This window comes from Scardinius erythrophthalmus, assembly GCF_964197995.2.
Source record: "Scardinius erythrophthalmus genome assembly, chromosome: 14".
Taxonomy (NCBI): Eukaryota; Metazoa; Chordata; class Actinopteri; order Cypriniformes; family Leuciscidae; genus Scardinius; species Scardinius erythrophthalmus.
Genome location: NC_138234.1, coordinates 2,670,386 through 2,694,468, shown reverse-complemented (window position 1 = coordinate 2,694,468; position 24,083 = coordinate 2,670,386). Strand labels below are relative to the sequence as shown.

Below are 24,083 nucleotides of genomic sequence, written 5' to 3'. Positions count from 1 at the left end.
TAGGGGGCGCTTGTCTGAAGTTTAAAATCATTGGTTACCCGTAAGGTAACCTGTTTCCAGACCGGTGGCAAACAGAAAGCTCTGAAGCTGTCTCAGACTGAGTACAGAAGCGAAATGAAATTGAGCGGAAGTACGAAGTCTGACGTAGTCAGGTTAGCAAATAATATGAACCGGGTGCAATTAAAAAACACACAAAAAAACAAGGATGTTTGTTATCTGTAAGTCAATATTAGTATTATCTGAGCATTTTTTTCTGTTTATTTTACATCTGGTTCACAATTACTGCAACCATGTTACCAAAATTATGGATATGTCTTAATACAGTTTTTGCACATTCCAAATATTGTTATTATCTTGCTAAAACACCAACATTTAAAAACAATGATCAAATAAATAGACTTTGCTACACGTGGTTTAGTTTGTGTAAAAACAGGGAGTGTTAAAATTATAGCATTATTTTTAAAATGTAAATATTTTAAGTAGTTGCATAGTTTATCAAATATTTAATAGTTCTCACTTCAAAAATGTGATTTACTCAGAGCCCCTAAAGGGACATGGTGATGGAAAAACTATATTTCATTGTTTTTGCGTTATTTAGGGTTGCAAATGAACAAAGACGTTTGCTTTCCTGCTCCAACCCCCTCTTTCTTACCACAAGGGCCATTAGTGATCCGTAAAGAAGTGCTGATAGTGATAAAGGTCTGTCGGCCAAGATGTGTGTGTACATCTGAGGTTTGCTAAATGTCACACCTTCAGTACGATGTGGGAAAGCTGTAATCTGCTGATTGGTCAGTTTAAATGTCTCACATTTGGTTTCAATCACATGTTCAAAAGGATTAAAGAAGATTGTGAGGCTTTGTCTACAGCTGGTGTTAAGATGCGTTTTGGTCAGTTGATCACAAGTATACAAGGGCCCATTCCCGTTTACACCTGGTGTTTCAAATCCATCTCTTTTATCCACTTTTGTTCTGTTTCTTTGAGGGGACGGTCTATGGGCTGGTAAATGTACATTACATTATTGGCAGCGTCACCCTCCGGTTACATGAACGCGTCACCGCCGCATCAGCACCAGAACATGGAGATTTTATTTTAGAGAATGATCGCACAACAGACATTAGAACATTAGATATCCTATAATTAAATAAACTAATCGAATATTCAAAAATCGTGACTCATCCCTGCATGGAATCTCTTTTTTCTTTTCCCAAATCTTCTCGCGTCTCACCCAAAGACGCGTTATAAACGTTTCTTCCTTTCTTCGCTTTTAGGTCGATTATTTTCGTATTCTTTACTGTGGTAAAGTAGCCTAGAAAAACGCTGTAGGTCAGATAGCCTACATTTTTACTTGTACGTCAAATTGTTTTTAACACAGTTTGTGCTTGTTATTAGACATATGATAATTGGTAAGGCGCGTCAAGTTAATTTTGTAAAGCGCGTTTCACACGCGCGGGGGATTTTAGTTTTGCTTTCTCTGGCAGCGCGCAAACAGCCTAAATGCCTTGCCCTTGTAGAAGATAATTTTGCTCTTCATACCTTTGACAAGTAGAAAACATGAAGATATCAGAAAAGAGATCGATGGTCTCTTTCCTTCTCGTGTCCCACATACCTCTCAAAGCGCAGAGCGGTAGGCTTTATCACGCGCCTTTGTGTGGAAATATTAAACGAAAAAAAAAAAAAATAGATTCAACTTTATTATATTATGTAAGTTACCAGTATTTACTGATATTTATTTCAATGCTTTACAGGCTGTAGTGTGTTGTTTCTTTTTTTATTTTTTTTATTTCAAAACATACCCCCCCCCCCAACCACCGCAACACCGCCGGTATTTGGTCCATTACTACCGCGGTGGTAAAAAACTGCCACCGTCACAGCCCTACTGCAGGATCCAGCAGGAACGTCTGTAGCTGCAGCTGTGCTAACTAGAGCTGAGCTGGCAACACGGAGGCCGAAACACTACTGACTTCGTGATTGGTAGATAGGTGGAGGGAGGCGCGTCAGGCCAAAACACAACATGACAACATCAACATCAGTTGAGGGCTGCAACTTAACTTTTTAAATGACAATATCCTGGCCATACTATTGTTGTCAGTGATATAAGTAGCATTTGATAACAGAAGTATTTGAAATTAACATGATTTCTTAATGTCTAGTGGCATATCAGGGCCATTTTATGATTAATTGAAATACATTTCTTACATACGGTTCCTTTAAAATTATAGCATTATTGCGTATTTTTAAAATGTTATTATTTAAGGTAGTTGCATAGTTTATCAAATATTTAATAGTTCTCACTACAAAAATGTGATTTACTCAGAGCTCCTAAAGGGACATGGTGATGGAAAAACTGTATTTCATTGTTTTTGCGTTCTTTAGGGTTGCAAATGAACAAAGACGTTTGCTTTCCTGCTCCAACCCCCTCTTTCTTACCACAAGGGCCATTAGTGATCCGTGACTAGGAACAATCTAGTTGTGAATTGTATGGTGGCTACAGCGCTTCCTATAATGTTTACGCATTTGTGTCTGTTTGAACACACTCGACCACATGAGCGTCTACACTACCAAAGCAACCCGGCTGAATGTGTTTTCCACTACCTCTGGAAGTGGTCAAAAGTGGACAAGCTCAAATTGTTATAGACCCTGTTTACACCAGTGTTTAGCACGTCCACTTGTGATAGATTTTTTCACTACATAATTGTTCTTTTATTGATTGACTGAGCACTTTTTAACTTTAATTTCAGGCCTGATGGATGAGAATGAAGAAGTGAATGAAGTGGAGAAACATCAAAGAAGATCTCAGAAATATTTCACTTGCACTCAGTGTGGAAAGAGTTTCACATGCAAACATAGTCTCGAGATTCACATGAAGATCCACACTGGAGAGAAACCGTTCACATGTGATCAGTGTGGGAAGAGTTTTACACAACATGGACACCTTAAGTCTCACATGATCATCCACACTAGAGAGAAACTGCATGAATGTGATCAATGTGGCAAAACATTTTTGTGGGCTTCAGTCCTGAGGAGACATATGACAGTTCATTCACAGGAGAAACCACATTCATGTTCTTTGTGTGGAAAGAGTTTTTCACGTCTGCAGAGTTTAAAAGAACATCAGAAAATACACACTGGTGTAAGGAAGCATATGTGCTTTGAGTGTGAGAAGACTTTTATTACAGCTGAAGAGTTGAAACAGCACCAGAGAATTCACACTGGAGAGAAACCTTACAAGTGTTCACACTGCGACAAGAGATTCAGTCGGTTAGGAAACCTGAAAACACACGAGAGGATCCACACTGGAGAGAAACCGTATCACTGCACTGCATGTGGGAAGAGCTTCACTCAATCATCTAATCTACACAGTCATACAAAAACTCACATTAAGTAGCTTATCTTCAGTTCCAGCACTTTCAAGTGCGATGCCACCTCTCTTTCCTATTAGTTTGTCTACATTTACATTTACATTTATTCATTTAGCAGACGCTTTTATCCAAAGCGACTTACAAATGAGAACAATAGAAGCAGTTAAACTAGCAGTAGGACAACAAAATGCAAGTGCTATGACCCTTCTCAGTTTAAATCAACGCATTTTTTTTTTTTTTTTTTTTTTTTTTTAATAGAACAGAATAGAGTAGTAGAGAGAAGGTGTTAGTATTACTGGATCAAGTGCTGTCGAAAAAGAAGTGTCTTCAGACGTTTCTTAAAAGTGGCTATGGACTCAGCCGCTCTGGTTGAGTTCGGCAGATCATTCCACCAGCAGGGAACAGTCATGGTAAAGGTCCGAGAAAGAGATTTTGTGCCTCTTTGAGATGGCACCACAAGACGCCGTTCACTTGCAGAGCGCAAGTTCCTGGAAGGCACATAAGTCTGAAGTAAAGAGTTAAAGTAAAAGGGAGCAGAACCAGTGGTTGTTCTGTAGGCAAACGTCAGTGACTTGAATTTGATGCGAGCGGCAACTGGCAACCAGTGCAATTTTGTGAGGAGAGGAGTGACATGTGCCCTTTTCGGCTCGTTAAAGACCACTCTAGCTGCGGCGTTCTGGATCAGTTGCAGAGGTTTGACTGTGCAAGCTGGAAGACCAGCCAGGAGAGCGTTGCAATAGTCAAGTCTGGATAAAACAAGCGCTTGGACAAGGAGTTGAGTAGCATGTTCTGATAGGAAGGGTCTGATCCTCCTAATGTTGTACAAGGCAAATCTACATGACCGGGCAGTTCTTGCAATGTGGTCTGTGAAGTTCAATTGATCATCAATTACCACACCAAGGTTCCTGGCTGATCTAGATGGAGTTATGAATGACGAGTCTAGCTGAATGGTGAAGTTGTGGTGAAGTGTTGGGTTGGCCGGGACCACGAGTAGCTCTGTCTTCGCAAGGTTTAGTTGAAGGTGGTGGTCCTTCATCCAGCCAGAAATGTCTGTCAGGCAGGCTGAGATACGATCAGCTACCGTCGGATCGTCGGGCTGGAATGAGAGGTAGAGTTGTGTGTCATCAGCGTAGCAGTGATAGGAAAAACCATGTTTCTGAATCACAGATCCTAGTGATGTCATGTAGATGGAGAAGAGAAGTGGTCCAAGCACTGAGCCCTGAGGCACTCCAGTAGCTAGATGTTGTGTCTTAGACACCTCACCCCTCCACGAAACCCTAAAGGACCTACCTGAGAGGTATGACTTGAACCATTGGAGTGCGGTTCCCGAGATGCCCTTCGTCTTTAGGATTGACAGGAGGATCTGGTGGTTAACTGTGTCAAAGGCAGCAGACAGATCCAGCAGGATGAGAACTGAGGATTTGGAGGCTGCTCTTGCCAGTCTCAGAGCTTCAATTACTGAGAGCAGGGCCGTCTCAGTTGAGTGTCCGCTTTTGAAACCAGATTGATTGTTGTCCAAGAGGTTGTTCTGTGTAAGGAAGGAAGAGATCTGGTTGAAAACAACTCGCTCAAGTGTTTTCGCGACGAATGGAAGGAGAGATACTGGTCTGTAATTCTCCAGATGTGCTGGATTTAGAGTGGGTTTCTTAAGCAGTGGGGTTACACGAGCCTGCTTAAATGCTGTGGGAAAGGTACCAGTGTGAAGAGAGGTGTTTATGATGTGTGTGAGTGTGGGTACAACTGAGGATGAAATGGCTTGAAATAGGTTAGTGGGAATAGGATCAAGCGGACAGGTGGTAGGGCGATTGGAAAGGAGGAGATTGGAGACTTCTGTCTCTGAGAGTAGAGAGAAGGAGGGTAGAGAGTGCGTGTTAGCTGGAAAAGTGTGTGTGTCAATTTGTGGATTGCTAAATTGGCCGCTGATGGAGGTTGTTTTATTTATAAAGAATGAAGCAAAATCGTCAGCATTTAGTGTTGATGAAGGAGGAGGAGGAGGAGGGTTGAGAAGAGAGGAGAAGGTTTTGAAAAGCATGCGAGAGTCTGAAGAATTGTTAATTTTGTTGTGATAGTAAGTCATTTTAGCAGTAGAGATATTATCAGAGAAGGAAGAGAGGAGGGACTGATAAAGACCAAGATCAGTAGGATCTTTTGATTTGCGCCACTTCCTCTCTGCACCCCTAAGTTTCGAACGATGTTCCCGGAGAACATCAGATAACCAGGGGGCAGAGGGTGTGGCGCGGGCTGGCCTGGAGGAAAGGGGGCAGAAGGTGTCCAAGCAGGATGTTAAAGTGGAGAAAAGATTATCAGTTGCACTGTTAGTATCTAAACCAGCCTCAACCACGGCTGTAGCCAGTTATGAAGTCACCGAGGTCCAGACTTCAGTATATTTCTGAGGTGTATATAACAAAGGTTGTGAAATAATTCTCTAATATAGTATTAACTCTACTTTAGTGCTGCAAGGATATTGCACAGCTCCAAGATCTTCTCGTCTGAGCTCTGCGGTCTGTCGCCGCTCATCAACATCAGAATATTGAGATGACCAATCAAATTAAAGTAGACAGGCTTTATGTTCACAGAAGCTGCTGAGCGCATGTTCTAGCCTTCAGTTAACCGTCATGAAGTGTGAGATCAAATATAGCTAAACTAAACATTTCATATTTGACAGCTATTTTAGGATAGAAATGATAAACAACAGACAAAAATAATCAGGAAATCTGATGTATATAAATATCAGTTGAGCTTATGTTTATGACCCCGAACCCCCTGAACTACCTCATATCTGGGACACCGGCGATTCTAGATCTCTACAGCCCTGGCCACAACCATCGACAGTATAAAAGAAACATTGTCAACATTTGTCAAATTAAATAGTTTATATTTAACTGTGAGATTCACATCAACTCAAAGATAAAGTTTCTTCCCAAAGAGCAATATCGCATATATAATGTTGCTCAATATAATCTATATGTTTAAAAGTACAAGTGTTTTTTTTTACATTTTTTACTAACTGTTCTTGCTCAGGAAGCTGAAGAAGAGGCTGATTGAGATGCTTTATTATCTTGTTAGTCAATAAAGAGAGAGATCTGTCTTATTTGTTTCCAGTTTTACTTTCTTTTTGTATTTTCTGCACCAAGTATTAAACTTTTATTGTCCATTTTTATTGTCTGCTCCTTCTTCTTGCATCAAGAAAAAAAAAAACAGTTAGTTACTTCTAATGTTTTCCTGTTGTTAGTTTGATTGCTTCTATTGCTCTCCTCATTTGTAAGTCACTTTGGATAAAAGCGTCTGCTAAATGATCAAATGTAAATGTATTGTATTTAACAGATTTTATAAGGAAGCAGATTGATGGAGGTAAAATGTGTGCAATGGTACTCTTGGATCTCCAAAAAGCTTTCGACAGTGAATCATTCAGTACTGTAAGGTAAATTAAGTGTCTGTGTTTTTCAAGTATGCTGATAGCCTGGTTGAACTTTTATTAAACTGGGATAATTCAAAGTGTAGAAATTGATGGGTTTCTCTCTGAATAAACGATTATTAATAATGGAGTTCCCCAGGGAAGTGTCTTAGGCCCCCTTTTATTCCTCCTATACATAAATGATATGCAAGCAGTTTGTGACTGTAATTTGTTCTCTGCTTTACTGGTTTCAGACAAGGATGTCAGTAAAATACAAGTGATATGAGGAGTTATATAAAGTAAGAGACTGGCTCTCTGAAAATAAACTCTTATTGCATTTAGGTAAAAAACGGGATCATGTTATGTGAGTCTAAAAGTAAACTGAACAAGGTTCCTAACCTGTGTGTCAAGGTAGGGGATTGTGTAATATCAAACAGAAATAGTGTTAATTATCTTGGCTGTGTCCTTGACAGTGATTTAAGTGGTGCAAGTATGGCTGTGAAATTTTTAGGTAAGGTTTTAAAAACATGGTTGAATAAGGCCACTGGGAATGGCATCAAATACTACAGCAAACTCTTTAGTAGTTACAGGGATCTTATAATGATTAAGAGATTCACAGTAAAGAGATGTTCATTATTCTTAAATAACTGTCTGACCAAAATTATACCGTTATTGTACCAGTTTCTGTAAAATAAAGATTTATTTTTAAACGTAATATTTTTTTTTGTTCCAAATCACAGAGTTGAGTGGAGAAAAGTTATGCTTAAAAATGAGTTTTTGATAATCTATCGTTTATTTCGTCTCGCGGTGATGACGTCACCACTTTCGCGGTCGCGCGTCTCTTGAGTCTTTTGAGGTAAACAGTTCACACGTTAAATCTCGTAACTGCACTAAAGTTTACGCAGCAATTAATGGCATCTTATTGGGCAAATTTGAGAGGACAGAGAGAGGATCATCCAACAAGGAAGGTAATGAGTCCTAGCTGGGAACATGAGAAGAAAGAGGGTAATAGTTTTGGATGGAGTGTGGGGAAATTAGTTCGAGATATGAGATTGGATGAGGTTGGATATGCTCCAATAATTCCTTTATCTCCAGTACCATTATGGGTTATGCCCCAACCAGAAGTAGATTTAAGTTTATTAGAAAAAAGACAAAAGGAAGGATCATATGAAACAGAAGTATATAATGTAAGGGAGTATATTGGGTCAAGATATGGGGAGTATGCACATTTTTACAGATGCATCAAAAGATCCAAAAACTGATCATGTGGGTTCTGCATTCATTATTCCAAAGGTTAAAGTGTATAAGAATAAAAGGATATCAGATTGTTTATCAGTGTATACTGGAGAGATGTTTGCAATAATTATGGCAATAAGGTGGATTAGGGAAGTTAAAATATCCAAGGCAGTAGTATGTTCAGATTGTAGTTCAGCTCTAATAAGTTTGAAGGAGATGAAGTCAGAAACAAGACAGGATATGGTAATAGAGATAATTCAAGAATTATATTCAATCAAACAAGCTAGTTTAGAGGTACAGTTTTTGTGGGTTCCAGCTCATATTGGGCTGAGAGGTAATGAGGAGGCTGATGCATTAGCAAAAAAGGCAATAGAACGAGATATAGTAGACATACCGATTTTATTTAGTAGATCAGAAATTAAGTCAATTATTAAAAAAAATATTCTGAAAATATGGCAGCAATATTGGGATAATGAAATAAAAGGTAGACATATGCATCAAATAGAGCCAATAGTGGGTAAAGGAAGAGTATCAGGTAGGTGTAGGTATGAGGAGAATATGATTACAAGATTAAGATTGGGACATACAAGATTGAATAGTACATTGCATTTAATAGGTAAGAGTCCAACAGGTTTATGTGAGGCATGTGAAGTTAGTGAAACAGTTGAGCATGTAGTAATGCACTGTAGGAGATATAATGTTGAAAGGAAAGAGTTGAAGGAGGAATTAAATAATATAGGAGTTAAGTTCACTATTCAAAATGTATTAAAGTCAGATAGGAGTATAATAAATCTAATGGTAGAATATTTGGGAAATACTGGGTTAAATAAGCGCATTTAAATAAGGTGTTTTTTTTTTGTTTTTTTTTCTTCTTCTACCTGTCATGGGGGCTGAGAGTAGACGGAGGAGCTGAACACGCAGCGCCGGATGAAACTCTATGAAGCCTCTGTGCGGGTAAATAGAGGTTATAGTTGTGTCAATGGTCCATTTCCTAGATAGGTGGCGGTAATGCACATATCTGTCTGCGATCCGCCGTAAAAAAGCAAGAAGAAGAAGAAGAAGAAGAAGTTTACGCAGCACTTTACGGGGTCTTTTCAGAAAAGTTTTCATCGTGTGTCTGTTTCTTTTCCCATACAAAACGGTAAGATGTTAGCGAACTACTTTGTTGTTATGAAGTTATTAGGGAATCGGATTCATGTGGACAAATTACAAGGGTTGATAATGTCATCAGCGGCTGTCTTTATATTTACATTTATATTACTGTTGTTATATTTTACTGTATCATTCTTGTATTCTCTATATTCTTGTTGAATGAGTATTGATAGTCTGGCTCATCACTATTATCAGAGCAGCTGAAAAGCCTCTTTATTTCATGTCAATAGATCCTGTTTTCTCCTCATTCATTATGCTGATGTCTTCAGATCTGTAAATTGACACATTAAGCTCATTTTATTGTCAACAGATTTGAGCAATCGACACGATCAGCTATTGTGACATCTGAAAGATATAGGTAAGTTTTATAATGCCTTTTATTTCAATAATCTGTTTTGAACCATGTTTCATATGCAACACAGTACACAAACAAGTTGAGTTAACTCAGTTGGTGTGCCATTTGTTTCTTGCAAATCTGTAAATATATTTTTATGTTTTAATCTTTTTTTATTCTTATTTTTTTACAATGTGACCATAAATACTTAAAGTGTGTGGACTATTTTTTTTTTAACTCCGTTAGTGATTTCTTCTTGATTTAGTTGGATCTGCTCCTCCTCCTCCTGTAAATGAAATAGTCACAGATAATAGCTTCGATGTACTTTGCCTTACTGAAACCTGACTTAAACCAAATGATTATTTCGGTCTAAATGAGTCTACTCCATCAGGATACTCCTATAAGCACAAACCCCGTCTGATTGGTCGTGGCGGCGGTGTTGCAACAATCTATAGAGATATTTTCAATGTTACTCAGAAAACGGGTTATAAGTTTATTTCGTTTGAAGTACTTGTACTAAATGTTACGCTCTTAGATGTTAGAAAAACATCCCTATTATCTCTAGCCTTGGCTACCGTATATAGACCGCCAGGGCCTTACGCTGATTTCCTAAAAGAGTTTGCAGATTTTCTCTCAGACCTATTAGTTAATTTCGATAAAGCATTAATTGTTGGAGACTTTAATATCTACATAGATAATTCAAATGATACGTTAGGGACTGCGTTTACAGATTTATTAAACTCCTTTGGGGTCAAGCAAAACGTTACCGGACCAACTCATCGTTTTAATCATACACTCGATTTAATTATATCACATGGAACCGATCCAACCGATATAGATATCATTCCACAAAGTGACGATGTCACTGACCATTACATGGTAACTTGCATATTACGTACCCCTGTAGTATATCATGCTGCGCCGCGTTATCGATTAGGCAGAACAATCCTTCCATCCACCATAGATCATTTTTCAAACAGCTTATCGGATCTGTCTCAGCTGCTCAGTGAACCTAAACAAACAGATGAACTAGAGGAACTAACCAGCACTATGAGCACCATTCTCTCTGGATCATTGGATATTGTTGCGCCCATTAGATTAAAAAAGGTCAGAGAGAAAAGTAAAGCACCATGGTACAACAATACTACGCATGTTCTAAAGAGAGAAACCCGTAATTTAGAGCATAAATGGAAAAAAACTAACTTCGAGGTCTTTAGAATCGCGTGGAAATACAGTATGTCACGTTATAAAAAGGCCCTAAAAGAGGCCAGGGCTGAGCACCTCCGCAAACTAATAGAAAACAACCATAATAATCCCAAGTTCTTATTTAACACCGTGGCTAAACTAACAAATAAACAGATGTCTCCTGAACAAAATATTCCGTTACAGTTTAGTAGTAATGATTTCATGAAGTTCTTCACTGAGAAAATAGAAAACATCAGAACCACAATTGTAAACGTTCAATCCTCAATCGCGCCTTATAATTCAGCCTCAATTATCACCCCGCAAGAACAATTACAGTGCTTTACAACTATAGAACAAAGAGAGTTAAATAAACTTATCACTTCATCTAAAACAACAACATGTTTACTAGATCCTATACCAACTAAACTACTGAAAGAAGTGTTACCTGTAGTGGAAGAGCCTCTCCTCAATATTATTAACTCATTTTTATCTTTAGGTCATGTTCCAAGAATATTTAAACTGGCAGTTATAAAACCACTCATTAAGAAACCACAATTAGATCCACATAATCTAACAAATTATAGACCCATTTCAAATCTACCTTTTATGTCTAAAATACTAGAAAAAGTTGTGTCCTCTCAACTGGGCTCTTTCTTACAAGAAAATGACACCTATGAAAAGTTTCAGTCTGGATTTAGGCCGCACCATAGCACTGAAACTGCGCTCGTTAAAATCACAAATGATTTACTTTTAGCTTCTGACCAAGGCTGTATCTCAATATTAGTTTTACTTGATCTTAGTGCTCCGTTCGATACTATAGATCATACAATACTCTTAGATCGACTAAAAAATTATACTGGTGTTCAAGGACAAGCATTAAGCTGGTTCAGATCATACCTATCTGACCGCTACCATTTTGTCTATTTAAATGGAGAAAAATCGATCATAACTCCAGTAAACTATGGAGTGCCGCAGGGATCTGTGTTAGGCCCTCTATTATTCTCAATATATATGCTGCCACTTGGAAATATAAGGAAACATGGAATTAGTTTCCATTGTTATTAGTGGTCGACCGATATGGGATTTTTAATGGCCGATGCCGATGCCGATATTGAGAAAGCAATCTGGCCGATTGGCCGATATGAGGCCGATACAATACATGTGAATACAGTAAATGAGAGACATAAAGAATATTGGTGAAACTAAATGAACATTTATTGTACATACTATTTATGCAAAATTCTTTTTGCAATAAAAAATATTTACTAAGAAATTAAAATGTAAACAAAAAGGTAAGGTAACACTTCAATAAATAAAGTTATAGTGCAGCTTCTTGTCTGCTTTAATATTTACAGTCATTTTTTCAGTCACATAAATAATTACTGCTGCTTACTGCAGGTTACAAATAACATTTATCATTAATGAACCAATCTAAACAATATTCATAAATTAATGACAAAATAGTAATTACATACATTTTATGTACAATGCATAGTTAAATATAAATCTCACATAGTTTATTTACACTACTTACTTTAAACAGGTTGTTTTACTTCAAGTATATTTAAATAATAATGATTTATGTGTTTAGTTTTGCTTGTTTGTTTCTTTAAAACGTTGCAAGCCGTCACATGTATTTGCATGACATACATGAACATATGAAAATGTATACTACACACGATATTACGCCAATCATGGATAAATAAATACAGTAGATAGTGAATAACATTTTCAAGGATTTATTTTCAAACGTGTTCTCCTCTCATCCACCTCACGCGACCACTGATCTGTAATGCACGCGACCCAGATTTTCCGTGCACGCGAGTCCGTTGGAAAACAGCGTCTAGTTTAAATGTAACCCGAGAACATCGCGCGTATCTGAGGAACAGCCAGTCACAGGATTTTTGACTGTTTGTGAGGTAAAATGTTTTCAGTTTTGTTTGAATTCGTTTATATCACATCTGTGACCCCCACTGGAGCTACCGCTGGGCTGCGCATCTGACATATCACGGTACTGTTTGAACAGACACTGCTGCACGCCGGAGTGTTTTTGTGTGTAACACAATGTAGCGTCAGGTTAGAAAGCGAATGCGAATGGTCATTTACTGTGTCTGTCAGATGTCTGCTTCACTTCTGAGTGGCTTGTTTTACGTGCTGGGCGGAGCAGAGCGAGTGTATTCAGTTCATTCACGCTCGCTCTGTTCGCGTCAGTGGAAAAAAGCGCTAATGCACAGTCACAAACTGTTTTGAAATATATCGGCCAAACGGAAAGATTTATCGGCCGATGCCGATATCTAAAAAATTCCAAATATCGGCCGATATATCGGCCTCGGCGATATATCGGTCGACCACTAATTGTTATGCTGATGACACTCAAATCTATATTTCATCACGGCCAGATGAAAACGCTAAATTATCCAAATTGACAGAGTGTGTTAAAGATATAAAAGATTGGATGACGCGCAATTTTGTTTTATTAAATCCAGATAAGACAGAGGTAATACTTATCGGTTCAAAAAACCGCCCACAAAACCTCTCACAATACAACTTTAACATAGTAGGATGTCCTGTTACTTCATCCTCTACAGTAAAAGACCTGGGTGTTATACTAGACTGCAACCTGTCTTTTGAAAATCATATTTCATATGTTACAAAAACGGCCTTTTTCCACCTTAGAAACATTGCTAAGCTACGTAATATGCTATCAGTTTCTGATGCAGAAAAATTAGTTCATGCATTCATGACCTCGAGACTAGATTACTGTAATGCTTTATTAGCTGGTTGTCCTGCATCCTCAATAAACAAGCTACAGTTAGTCCAAAATGCCGCCGCTAGAGTTCTTACTAGATCAAGAAAATATGATCATATAACACCAATTTTATCATCACTACATTGGTTACTTATAAAGTTCTGTATTAATTACAAGGTATTGCTACTGACTTATAAAGCCCTAAACGGCTTAGCTCCAGTCTATTTAACCGATCTTCTATCGCCCTATAATCCATCGCGCTCTTTAAGGTCACTAAATTCAAGGCTTTTGGTCATACCTTGGATATCCAGATCAACCAAAGGAGGGAGAGCATTTTCACATTTAGCTCCAAAACTCTGGAATAGCCTTCCTGATACTGTTCGTTGCTCAGACTCACTCTCCCAGTTTAAAACTAGATTAAAGACGCATCTCTTCAGCCAGGCATTCATATAATACTTTTAATCTTACAGTTAAATCCGACCTCTAGTTCATAAACGCCAGAGGAGAACTGGCCCCCGACTGAGCCTGGGTTCTCCCAAGGTTTTTTTTCTCCATTAGGTCACCTGATGGAGTTTTTCGGTTCCTTGCCACTGTTGCCTTCGGCTTGCTCAGTTGGGGATATTTGGGGATATTTAATTTAACTAATCAATCAACGATACTATTGATCAGCATTACCAAACATGGACGTTCCACTAGAAACAAACATTGATGTATTGTTTTAATTTATTACTGTGAAGCTGCTTTGATACAACCTATGTTGTGAAAAGCGCTATATAAATAAACTTGACTTGACTTGATTCCTTCAGTGAAGCTCCTCCTCCTTCAGTGAAGCTCCTCCTCCTTCAGTGAAGCTCCTCCCACTGCAATTAACCAATAAATGCTGGAATATTCCCATCAGCTACAAGTGAATCAGCTACAAGTGAAGACGAGCATCAAACCATCAGGAAGAGCTGAAATCTGCAAAGACAGAGTTTATTGAAGGACAGTGAGAACATGAGAGATCCAGAACATTGCAGAATGAAACACACTGAAGAACAAAGAGGTTGGTGTTTACTCCTGATTCTTCATTAGTGAGGCTGAAGAACATTAAGGTTATAAAGCAGTTCATCAGTTTTAGCTCTGTTATAGTAGGAAAAATCTAGTTGTGAATTAGAATTAAAGCACCAAATAATATGAACCGGGTGCAATTATTTATTTTTTTTAACAAGGATGTTTGTTATCCGTAAGTCAATATTAGTATTATCTGAGCATTTTTTTCTGTTTATTTTACTTGTGATTTTTTTTCCACTACATAATTAGTCTTTTATTGATTTACTGAGCACTTTTTCACTTTAATTTCAGGCCCGATGGATGAGAATAAAGAAGTGAATGAAGTGGAGAAACATCAAAGAAGATCTCAGAAATCTTTCACTTGCACTCAGTGTGGAAAGAGTTTCACATACAAACAGAGTCTGAAGGTTCACATGAGGATCCACACTGGAGAGAAACCGTTCACATGTGATCAGTGTGGGAAGAGTTTTGCACGTCAAGGACACCTTCAGGAACACTTGAGGATCCACACTGGAGAGAAACCATTCACATGTGATCAGTGTGGGAAGAGTTTTACACAACATGGACACCTTCAGGAACACATGAAGATCCACACTGGAGAGAAACTGCATGAATGCGATCAATGTGGTAAAACATTTTTGTGGGCTTCAAACCTGAGGAGACACATGCCAGTTCATTCACAGGAGAAACCACATTCATGTTCTTTGTGTGGAAAGAGTTTTTCACGTCTGCAGGATTTAAAAGAACATCAGAAAATACACACTGGTGTAAGAAATCATGTGTGCTTTGAGTGTGGGAAGTGTTTTATTACAGCTGAAGTTTTGAAAAAGCACCAGAGAATTCACACTGGAGAGAAACCTTACAAGTGTTCACACTGCGACAAGAGATTCAGTCAGTCAGGAACCCTGAAATCACATGAGAGGATCCACACTGGAGAGAAACCTTATGACTGCACTGCATGTGGGAAGAGCTTCACTCAATCATCTAATCTATACAGTCACACAAAAACTCACATTAAGTAGCTTATCTTTAGTTCCAGCACTTTCAAGTGTTATGCCACCTCTCTTTCCTATTAGTTTGTCTAAACGAGCCTCAACCACGGCTGTAGCCAGTTATGAAGTCACTGAGCTCCAGACTTCAGTATATTTCTGAGGTGTATATAATAAAGGTTGTGAAATAATTCCCTAATATAGTATTAACTCTACTTTAGTGCTGCAAGGATATTGCACATCTCCAAGATCTTCTCGTCTGAGCTCTGCGGTCTGTCGCCGCTCATCAACATCAGAATATTGAGATGACCAATCAAATTAAAGTAGACAGGCTTTATGTTCACAGAAGCTGCTGAGCGCATGTTCTAGCCTTCAGTTAACCGTCATGAAGTGTGAGATCAAATATAGCTAAACTAAACATTTCATATTTTACAGCTATTTTAGGATAGAAATGATAAACAACCGACAAAAATAATCAGGAAAACTGATGTATATAAATATCAGTTGAGTCTATGTTTATGACCCCGAACCCCCTGAACTACCTCATATCTGGGACACCGGTGATTCTAGAACTCTACAGCCCTGGCCACAACCATCGACAGTATAAAAGAAACATTGTCAACATTTGTCACATTAAATAGTTTATATTTAACTGTGAGATTCACATCAACTCAAAGATAAAGTTTCTTCCCAAAGAGCAATATCGCATATATAATGTTGCTCAATATAATCTATATGTTTAAAAGTGCAAGTGTTTTTTTTTAACATTTTTTACTAACTGTTCTTGCTCAGGAAGCTGAAGAAGAGGCTGATTGAGATGCTTTATTATCTTGTTAGTCAATAAAGAGAGAGATCTGTCTTATTTGTTTCCAGTTTTACTTTCTTTTTGTATTTTCTGCACCAAGTATTAAACTTTTATTGTCCATTTTTATTGTCTGCTTCTTCTTGCATCAAGAAAAAAAAAATGTGTTACTTCTAATGTTTTCCTGTTGTTAGTTTGATTGATTCTATTGCTCTCCTCATTTGTAAGTCACTTTAGATAAAAGCGTCTGCTAAATGATCAAATGTAAATGTATTGTATTTAACAGATTTTATAAGGAAGCAGATTGATGGAGGTAAAATGTGTGCAATGGTACTCTTGGATCTCCAAAAAGCTTTCGACAGTGAATCATTCAGTACTGTAAGATAAATTAAGTGTCTGTGTTTTTCAAGTATGCTGATAGCCTTGTTGAACTTTTATTAAACTGGGAGAATTCAAAGTGTAGAAATTGATGGGTTTCTCTCTGAATAAACGATTATTAATAATGGAGTTCCCCAGGGAAGTGTCTTAGGCCCCCTTTTATTCCTCCTATACATAAATGATATGCAAGCAGTTTGTGACTGTAATTTGTTCTCTGCTTTACTGGTTTCAGACGAGGATGTCAGTAAAATACAAGTGATATGAGGAGTTATATAAAGTAAGAGACTGGCTCTCTGAAAATAAACTCTTATTGCATTTAGGTAAGAAACGGGGTCATGTTATGTGAGTCTAAAAGTAAACTGAACAAGGTTCCTAACCTGTGTGTCAAGGTAGGGGATTGTGTAATATCAAACAGAAATAGTGTTAATTATCTTGGCTGTGTCCTTGACAGTGATTTAAGTGGTGCAAGTATGGCTATGAAAACTTTAGGTAAGGCTAATGCTAGAACAAAACTTCATGCTAGATATGTTAGTTTTCTGGCTAAACAAAATGTAAAACTACTTGCATCATGTTTAGTGCAATGTCATTTTGAGTAAGCATGCATTTCTTGGATGTCTGATCTGTTCTGTATGGTTGGATAAGTTACAGAAATCTCTAAATAAATTGATACGATTTTGGGTTTGAGTAGTTTTTCACATGTGGATGATCCCATTTTAGGGATTTATTGATTTCCCATTGATTTATTTTATTTCTTTCCCCAGCCAAAACATAAATACAATTTCTTACTGATTCCAAACTTTTGAACGGTGGTGATTAATATTACAAAAGATTTATATTTTTGTTCTTTGTAACTTTCTATTAATCAAAGAATCCTGAAAAAAAAAAATTGAGCATCAAATCATCATTTTCGGATGATTTCTGAAGGATCATGTGACACTGAAGACTGGAGTAATGATGCTAAAATTCGGATTTGGTCACAGGAACAAATTATACTTTACTATATATTTATATTCACATATAATTAAAAAAAAAGTAATAACATTTGACAATATGACTGTTTTTTTAATGCAGCCTTTGTGAGCAGAAGAGACTTTTAAAAACATGCCTGATAAAAGTTGAATAAGGCCACTGGGAATGGCATCAAATACTACATCAAACTCTTTAGTAGTTACAGGGATCTTATAATGATTAAGGAATTCACAGTAAAGAGATGTTCATTATTCTTATAACTGTCTGACCAAAATTATACCGTTATTGTACCAGTTTCTGTAAAATAAAGATTTATTTTTAAACGTAATATATATATTTTTTGTTCCAAATCACAAAGTTGAGTGGAGAAAAGTTATGCTTAAAAATGAGTTTTTGATAATCTATCATTTATTTCGTCTCGCGGTGATGACGTCACCACTTTCGCGGTCGCGCGTCTCCTGAGTCTTTTGAGGTAAACAGTTCACACGTTAAATCTCGTAACTGCAAAATAAAGTTTACTCAACATTTTACGGGGTCTTTTCAGAAAGGTTTTCATCGTGTGTCTGTTTCTTTTCCCATACAAAACGGTACGATGTTAGCGAACTACTTTAGTTGTTATGAAGTTATTAGGGAATCGGATTCATTATATCGACAAATTACAAGGGTTGATAATGACAGCGGCTGTCTTTATATTTACATTTATATTACTGTTGTTATATTTTACTGTATCATTCTTGTATTCTCTATATTCTTGTTGAATGAGTATTGATAGTCTGGCTCATCACTATTATCAGAGCAGCTGAAAAGCCTCTTTATTTCATGTCAATAGATCCTGTTTTCTCCTCATTCATTATGCTGATGTCTTCAGATCTGTAAATTGACACATTAAGCTCATTTTATTGTCAACAGATTTGAGCAAACGACACGATCAGCTATTGTGACATCTGCAAGATATAGGTAAGTTTTATAATGGCTTTTATTTCAATAATCTGTGATTAACCATGTTTCATATGCAACACAATAAACAAAAAAAGTTGAGTTAACTAAATTGGTGCGCCATTTGTTTCTTGCAGACCTGTAAATATATTTTTATGTTTTAATCTTTTTTTTTTTTATTCTTAATTTTTTATAATGTGACCATAAATACTTAAAGTGGGTGGACTATTTTTTTTTAACTCACTAATGGCGCTTTTCCACCGCAGGAACTTTACCCAGGAACTAGGAACTTTGGGGTGGTACTCGGTGTGTTTACACCGCAGGAACCAGGGTCTAAATGAAGTTCCGGGTAAATATTTTCCCCTCAGAAAGTCCCTGCTGGCGAGGTGGTACTTTTTTAAAGTTACCTCGTTAGTAAACCAATACATCACACACAAAACCAGCACAGCTTGAATCTCCTCCATACTTAAAACTCGAAACTCAAAAGGCGCTCAAAACTGATTACTGTCCGTCGCAGACTGAGAGGAGCAGTCGTGCGCAGTTCAACGTCACCAGACAATTTGCATAATCTGCCCGGTACTTTAGACTGCGGTGTAAACGCAATAAGCAACCGGTCTGGGGTAAAAAAAGTTCCTGGTAAAAAAGTTCCTGGGACAAATTGTTCCGGGTAATTTTGGTGTAAATGCGCCATAAGTGATTTCTTGATTTTGTCAGATCTGCTCCTCCTCCTTCAGTGAAGCCCCTCCTCCTTCAGTGAAGCCCCTCCTCCTTCAGTGAAGCTCCTCCTCCTTCATTGAAGCTCCTCCCACTGCAATTCACCAATAAATGCTGCAATATTCCCATCAGCTACAAGTGAAGACGAGCATCAAACCATCAGGAAGAGCTGAAATCTGCAAAGACAGAGTTTATTGAAGGACAGTGAGAACATGAGAGATCCAGAACACTGCAGAATGAAACACACTGAAGAACAAAGAGGTTGGTGTTTATTCCTGATTCTTCATTAGTGAGGCTGAAGAACATTAAAGGGCACCTATTATGTTATTTAGAAAATTACCTTTCATGTAGTGTGTAACATAGATCTAAGTGAACAAAAACATCCTGCAGACTTTTATATATGAAAGTTCACCGTAAAAAAAGTAATTGTCTCTCTAAAGTAGGAGTCGACTCTGAGTCAATTTAATGAATCGTTTTTCCAATGAGTCATTTTCCTTTTTGTTGTCCCGGGGGATCATGCCCCCGGACCCTCCTAAAGGGGTGATATCCTTCTCACCTTTTTCACCCCTGACCCATTTTCATGCCTGAAACGGGCTTGGTAAAAGTCCTGGTTGAGCCACAGAAAGTTCAGGCTCAGGATTTTTTAGACAAAAGGTGAAAGTCTCTCCTACAGCTAATCCAATCAACCTAACGATTCAACGGGCCAGGGGATGCAAAAGCCATTTGGGCTCCGAAAGGTGAGAATCTCAGTGATCTGACTCATTTAAAACACAATGGAGAAAACAGGACTGGCCGGAAAGGAGACTCTTGCTGGAGACTCAATAATCATCTGAAATCAGTCTACTAAACTTTATCAGTTTATATACTATTGCAGTGGAAAAACTAAATTAAACATTTAATACATTTGTAATCCTACACCACCTGGGCATTAGACAATAAATACATCATGCTTCTTTAAATGATGTATACAGTTGTACACAATAATAATTTTAACACATAATGAAAATGTGCATGAGTGTCAGATGAATTTATACAGCACAACATCGATGCACCGAAAAAATAAACAATTAATTTACTAAATTAAATTAGAACAGAATATACCTTTCTAATAAATAGAAATACAAAACGAAATAAATCAGAATCAAGTCACAAGATGAGGAGCAAATGTGTGCAAAATACCTAAAGTGCAGGGGAACATATATTCAAAACACAAGCCACAAATAGTTAGATTAGATAACCCTGACAGATCAATAAATAAAATAAAAATAAAGAAATTATTAAAATAACGATAGTAGCCATAATTTTCAACTTTGTCTTTTTAACTGCAGAAACAACAATAAATGCTAAACTGGAGTGGCAGTCTTTTTAGCTAAAAATGTTCACAGCATCCAAAAATCTGAAAGAACCGGCTGAAAAGTTTTGAAATCACTTGTACCCGAACCTGATCGAGAGAACAAATCCAGTCTTTCACTCTGTCTGTGTCCACTGGAGTCTTTCGTGCGCGCAGATAAAATACATAACTTAACGTTAGAAACGTTTAACGACTTAATCTCCTAAAATAGTTAAATTAAAATATAAGAAAACGCTTTAATAGATGAGGAATGCATTGTATTCATATTCTGGGTTCATCTGCTTATCTGCACATGGTTTCTGAATAAAGTGTGTACTACTGTGTACATTAAGCCACGTTAAAGTGCCTTTTAAGCGTTTTAAAAGCTTTTTTCACGTTAAGCATTTTAGAATGTCCCGTGGAAAACCAACTTGTTAACGTTGGCCGGCAGAAGTGCGATCATGGTTTTCCTGATGCTAAATCCAGCCTTGGAGAATATCCTTTCTGATGGTGTACATCCACACTTTAGATTTTCTTATCCCAGACATTGTTAAAGATTTAAATCCTTGCCGCCGAGACGCTCCTCTGTCGGTTACAGATTGAAAGTGAAACCTAAATCTGTCACGGGGTGTTTGGATTTATTCACGCATGTTAAAAAATATTTATTAAAAGCTTCTTTTTTTGCACATTTTTATATACAGCATTATCATAATAGGCTGAATATTAACGTATTGACCGCTAGTTCTATGTGAAATCAGACATTGAGCGCCCTCATATAGCCAAAGTGGCATGGTCCTCGTTTCATAACACCTCTGCGAACAGTGGTGTAGTGGTAAAAAAGAGGTGGGTAAACTATACATTCTGGTGGACCACGACATGGTCACCCGGTAAGGTGGGCCACTGCCTACCGGTGTATGTGTATCCTGATGACATCACTATAGGCTATCATTTGATGGTATTACCAAGGGTATCACTGGTTGTTCCCTCATCATAGGTCACACAATCACTATTCAATTTATACATTAATCTAAGTTCTTGTTAAAGAGACTCAGAAAGGAATAATATGGTTGAAATCTATAAAGTTTAGTGGGGACCGGGGACAGTTGCAACACTTTTTGCATTTCTCTCAGTTACTCAGACTATTTGGACTAGACCAACCAAATTTGTACATATTAAACTTCTGTCTGCCAATTACCCATACCATTTAAAGATGATTATATAAGACATATTGTTCACAGTATTTATTTGAATGGAAGAAGTCAGATGTTGCAACTGACCCCGACCCAGGGACGGTTGCAACATGTTAAAAATACCTTTAATTTCATTAATTAACTTAAGCTTTTTGTCTCAATGAGCATAGAATTCTGAAAATATTAACTGTTTTAGGCCTACTATAATATTATAGTATTATTTATTTCAATAATATTATTGTAGTCTTTTTTATTTATTTAGTCATATTTATCAAATAACAGTTATTGAGTTTTGTTAGTTTATGTGTAGAACATAGGCCTACATAGATTCAGTGTGCAGGTGTTACAGATGCTATTCAATCTCTCCATATTTCAGTGTCAGACAGGAAGAATTGAACAGTTTGCAATGCAACATATTTTTATTAAACATTCAATTTATAACTTGTTGCAACCGTCCCCAACCCTATCAGCCATGACAGAACATCATACGCCTACTAGACACACTGACTTTGACACATGCAAACCATGCCACTTAGAAGTCAACAAAACAATAATTCAAACGAAGTAAGTTTTGTTTAATTCATACAAAATTTCAGGACAGTATGACAAAAATATATCTCATGAAAATGTTTACTTTCATACCTCCAAAACAATTTTTGTTCAATAAATGCAGCAGCATATGTTGAATATGTCTACTGTCTTTTTGGAGGGGGGAGGGTCTAACTGTGCATGTTCAGTATGAGTGTCATCACGCTAGCTTGTTTCTGATTGGAGAAAAATGACATGTTGCAATCATCCCCATCCATGTAGAGGGAAAAGTCTTTAACCTGGTGCAGGCTTGATTCCCTCTGAATCTCTTGCACAGTTGGGTTTTGACCTGCTCCCTACATTAAACCAGCTGCCTGTAAATCACTTTTTTGCATCGTTTTATTGATTTCCTGTTGCGACTGCGATCAAGTTTCATTCTCGCGCAGCTTGTTAGTAACATCACGAGCGTGTGTTTTCTTCTACGTGTGTGCGCCGTTCTCTTTGTTTCGTGTGTGTGTGTGTGTGTGGCGTGCGCTGCGCTCTCTGTTCCGTGTTTGCGCGCTGCGCTCTCTGCTCCGTGTTTGCGCGCTGCGCATTCTGCTCTGTAGTTAACGGCCCAAATGCTCGAATCATGTGCCGATCGGCGATCACGCACTGGAAAAGCAAAGTCCGCTCAAATAACGTGACATTTAGAGGTGGATAAACGCAATGTAGAGGTGGATAAACACAATGTAGAGGTGGATAAACGCACTTTGGAGGTGGGCAAACGCTATTTCCAAATTTTGGGAGGTGCGTAAACGGCGTTTACGTGCGTTTAGCCTCCACTACATCCCTGTCTGCGAAGATTCGACCGTGAGATCGGTAGTCGAATCAGGCTCCTCCAATTGAAGCATCGAATCTTCGACTATTCGGGGTCACCCCTAGTAAGACGTATCACTTCTGCCACTAAAGATTGCTTTATTAATAATCTTCCTGATCAGTTTCATCATCTCAGCATCCCAGATAGCTTAGAAGAACTAGATATTGCGACAGAAACTTTGAACTCTCTCTTTTCCAGCACTTTAGACACAGTTGCGCTTAAAGAAGATTAAAGAAAATAGTCCAACGCCTAGTTATAACGAGCACACTCGGCCCTTAAGAGAGCAGCCAGAGAGATGGAGCGCAACTGGAAGAAAACAAAACTAGAGGTATTTCGCATTTCATGGAAGGAGAGCTTGATTGCATACAGAGAGGCTTTAAAAGCTGCTAGATCTGCTTATTTTTCAACCCTATTAGAAGAAAATAAACATAATCCTAGGTATTTATTTGAAAAAGTGGCTAAACTAACGAAAAAGAAAGCTTCAACTCCAGAAGTTTCCAAGCAGCACAGCAGTAATGACTTTATGAACTTCTTTACTTGTAAGGTTGATAATATCAGGGAGAAAATTATAACTATGCAACCGTCTACTACAGTATCGCATCAGGCAGTGCATTGTAGTCTCCCTGAGGAAAAATTCTATTAATTTATTGCTATAGGAGAGGAAGAATTCGCTAAACTCGTTAAATCATCTAAATCTACAACATGTGTGTTAGACCCTATACCGACTAAGATACTGAAAGAGATGCTTCATAGATCCTCTTCTTAATATAATTAATTCATCTTTGTCTCTAGGATATGTACCGAAAACTTTTAAGCTGGCTATTATTAAACTGCTTGTTAAAAAAAACGCAACTTGATCCTACAGAATTAGTCAATTACAGGCCGATCTCGAATCTACCTTATCTGTCAAAGATACTAGAAAAGGCATT

The 24,083-nt window shown here is 37.7% G+C and overlaps 1 protein-coding gene across 1 annotated transcript; it reads left to right on the top strand.

The window, feature by feature from the left end:
- Positions 1–3,142: 3,142 nt before the first annotated feature.
- Positions 3,143–16,840, top strand: LOC308702474 (uncharacterized protein; the record flags this gene model as incomplete). Its single annotated transcript, XM_081385332.1, has 2 exons — positions 3,143–3,359; positions 14,751–16,840. The coding sequence occupies 2 exons, from the start codon at positions 3,143–3,145 to the stop codon at positions 15,479–15,481; spliced, it is 948 nt and encodes a 315-aa protein (XP_081241458.1). The 3' UTR covers positions 15,482–16,840.
- Between the last annotated feature and the right edge of the window lie 7,243 nt (positions 16,841–24,083).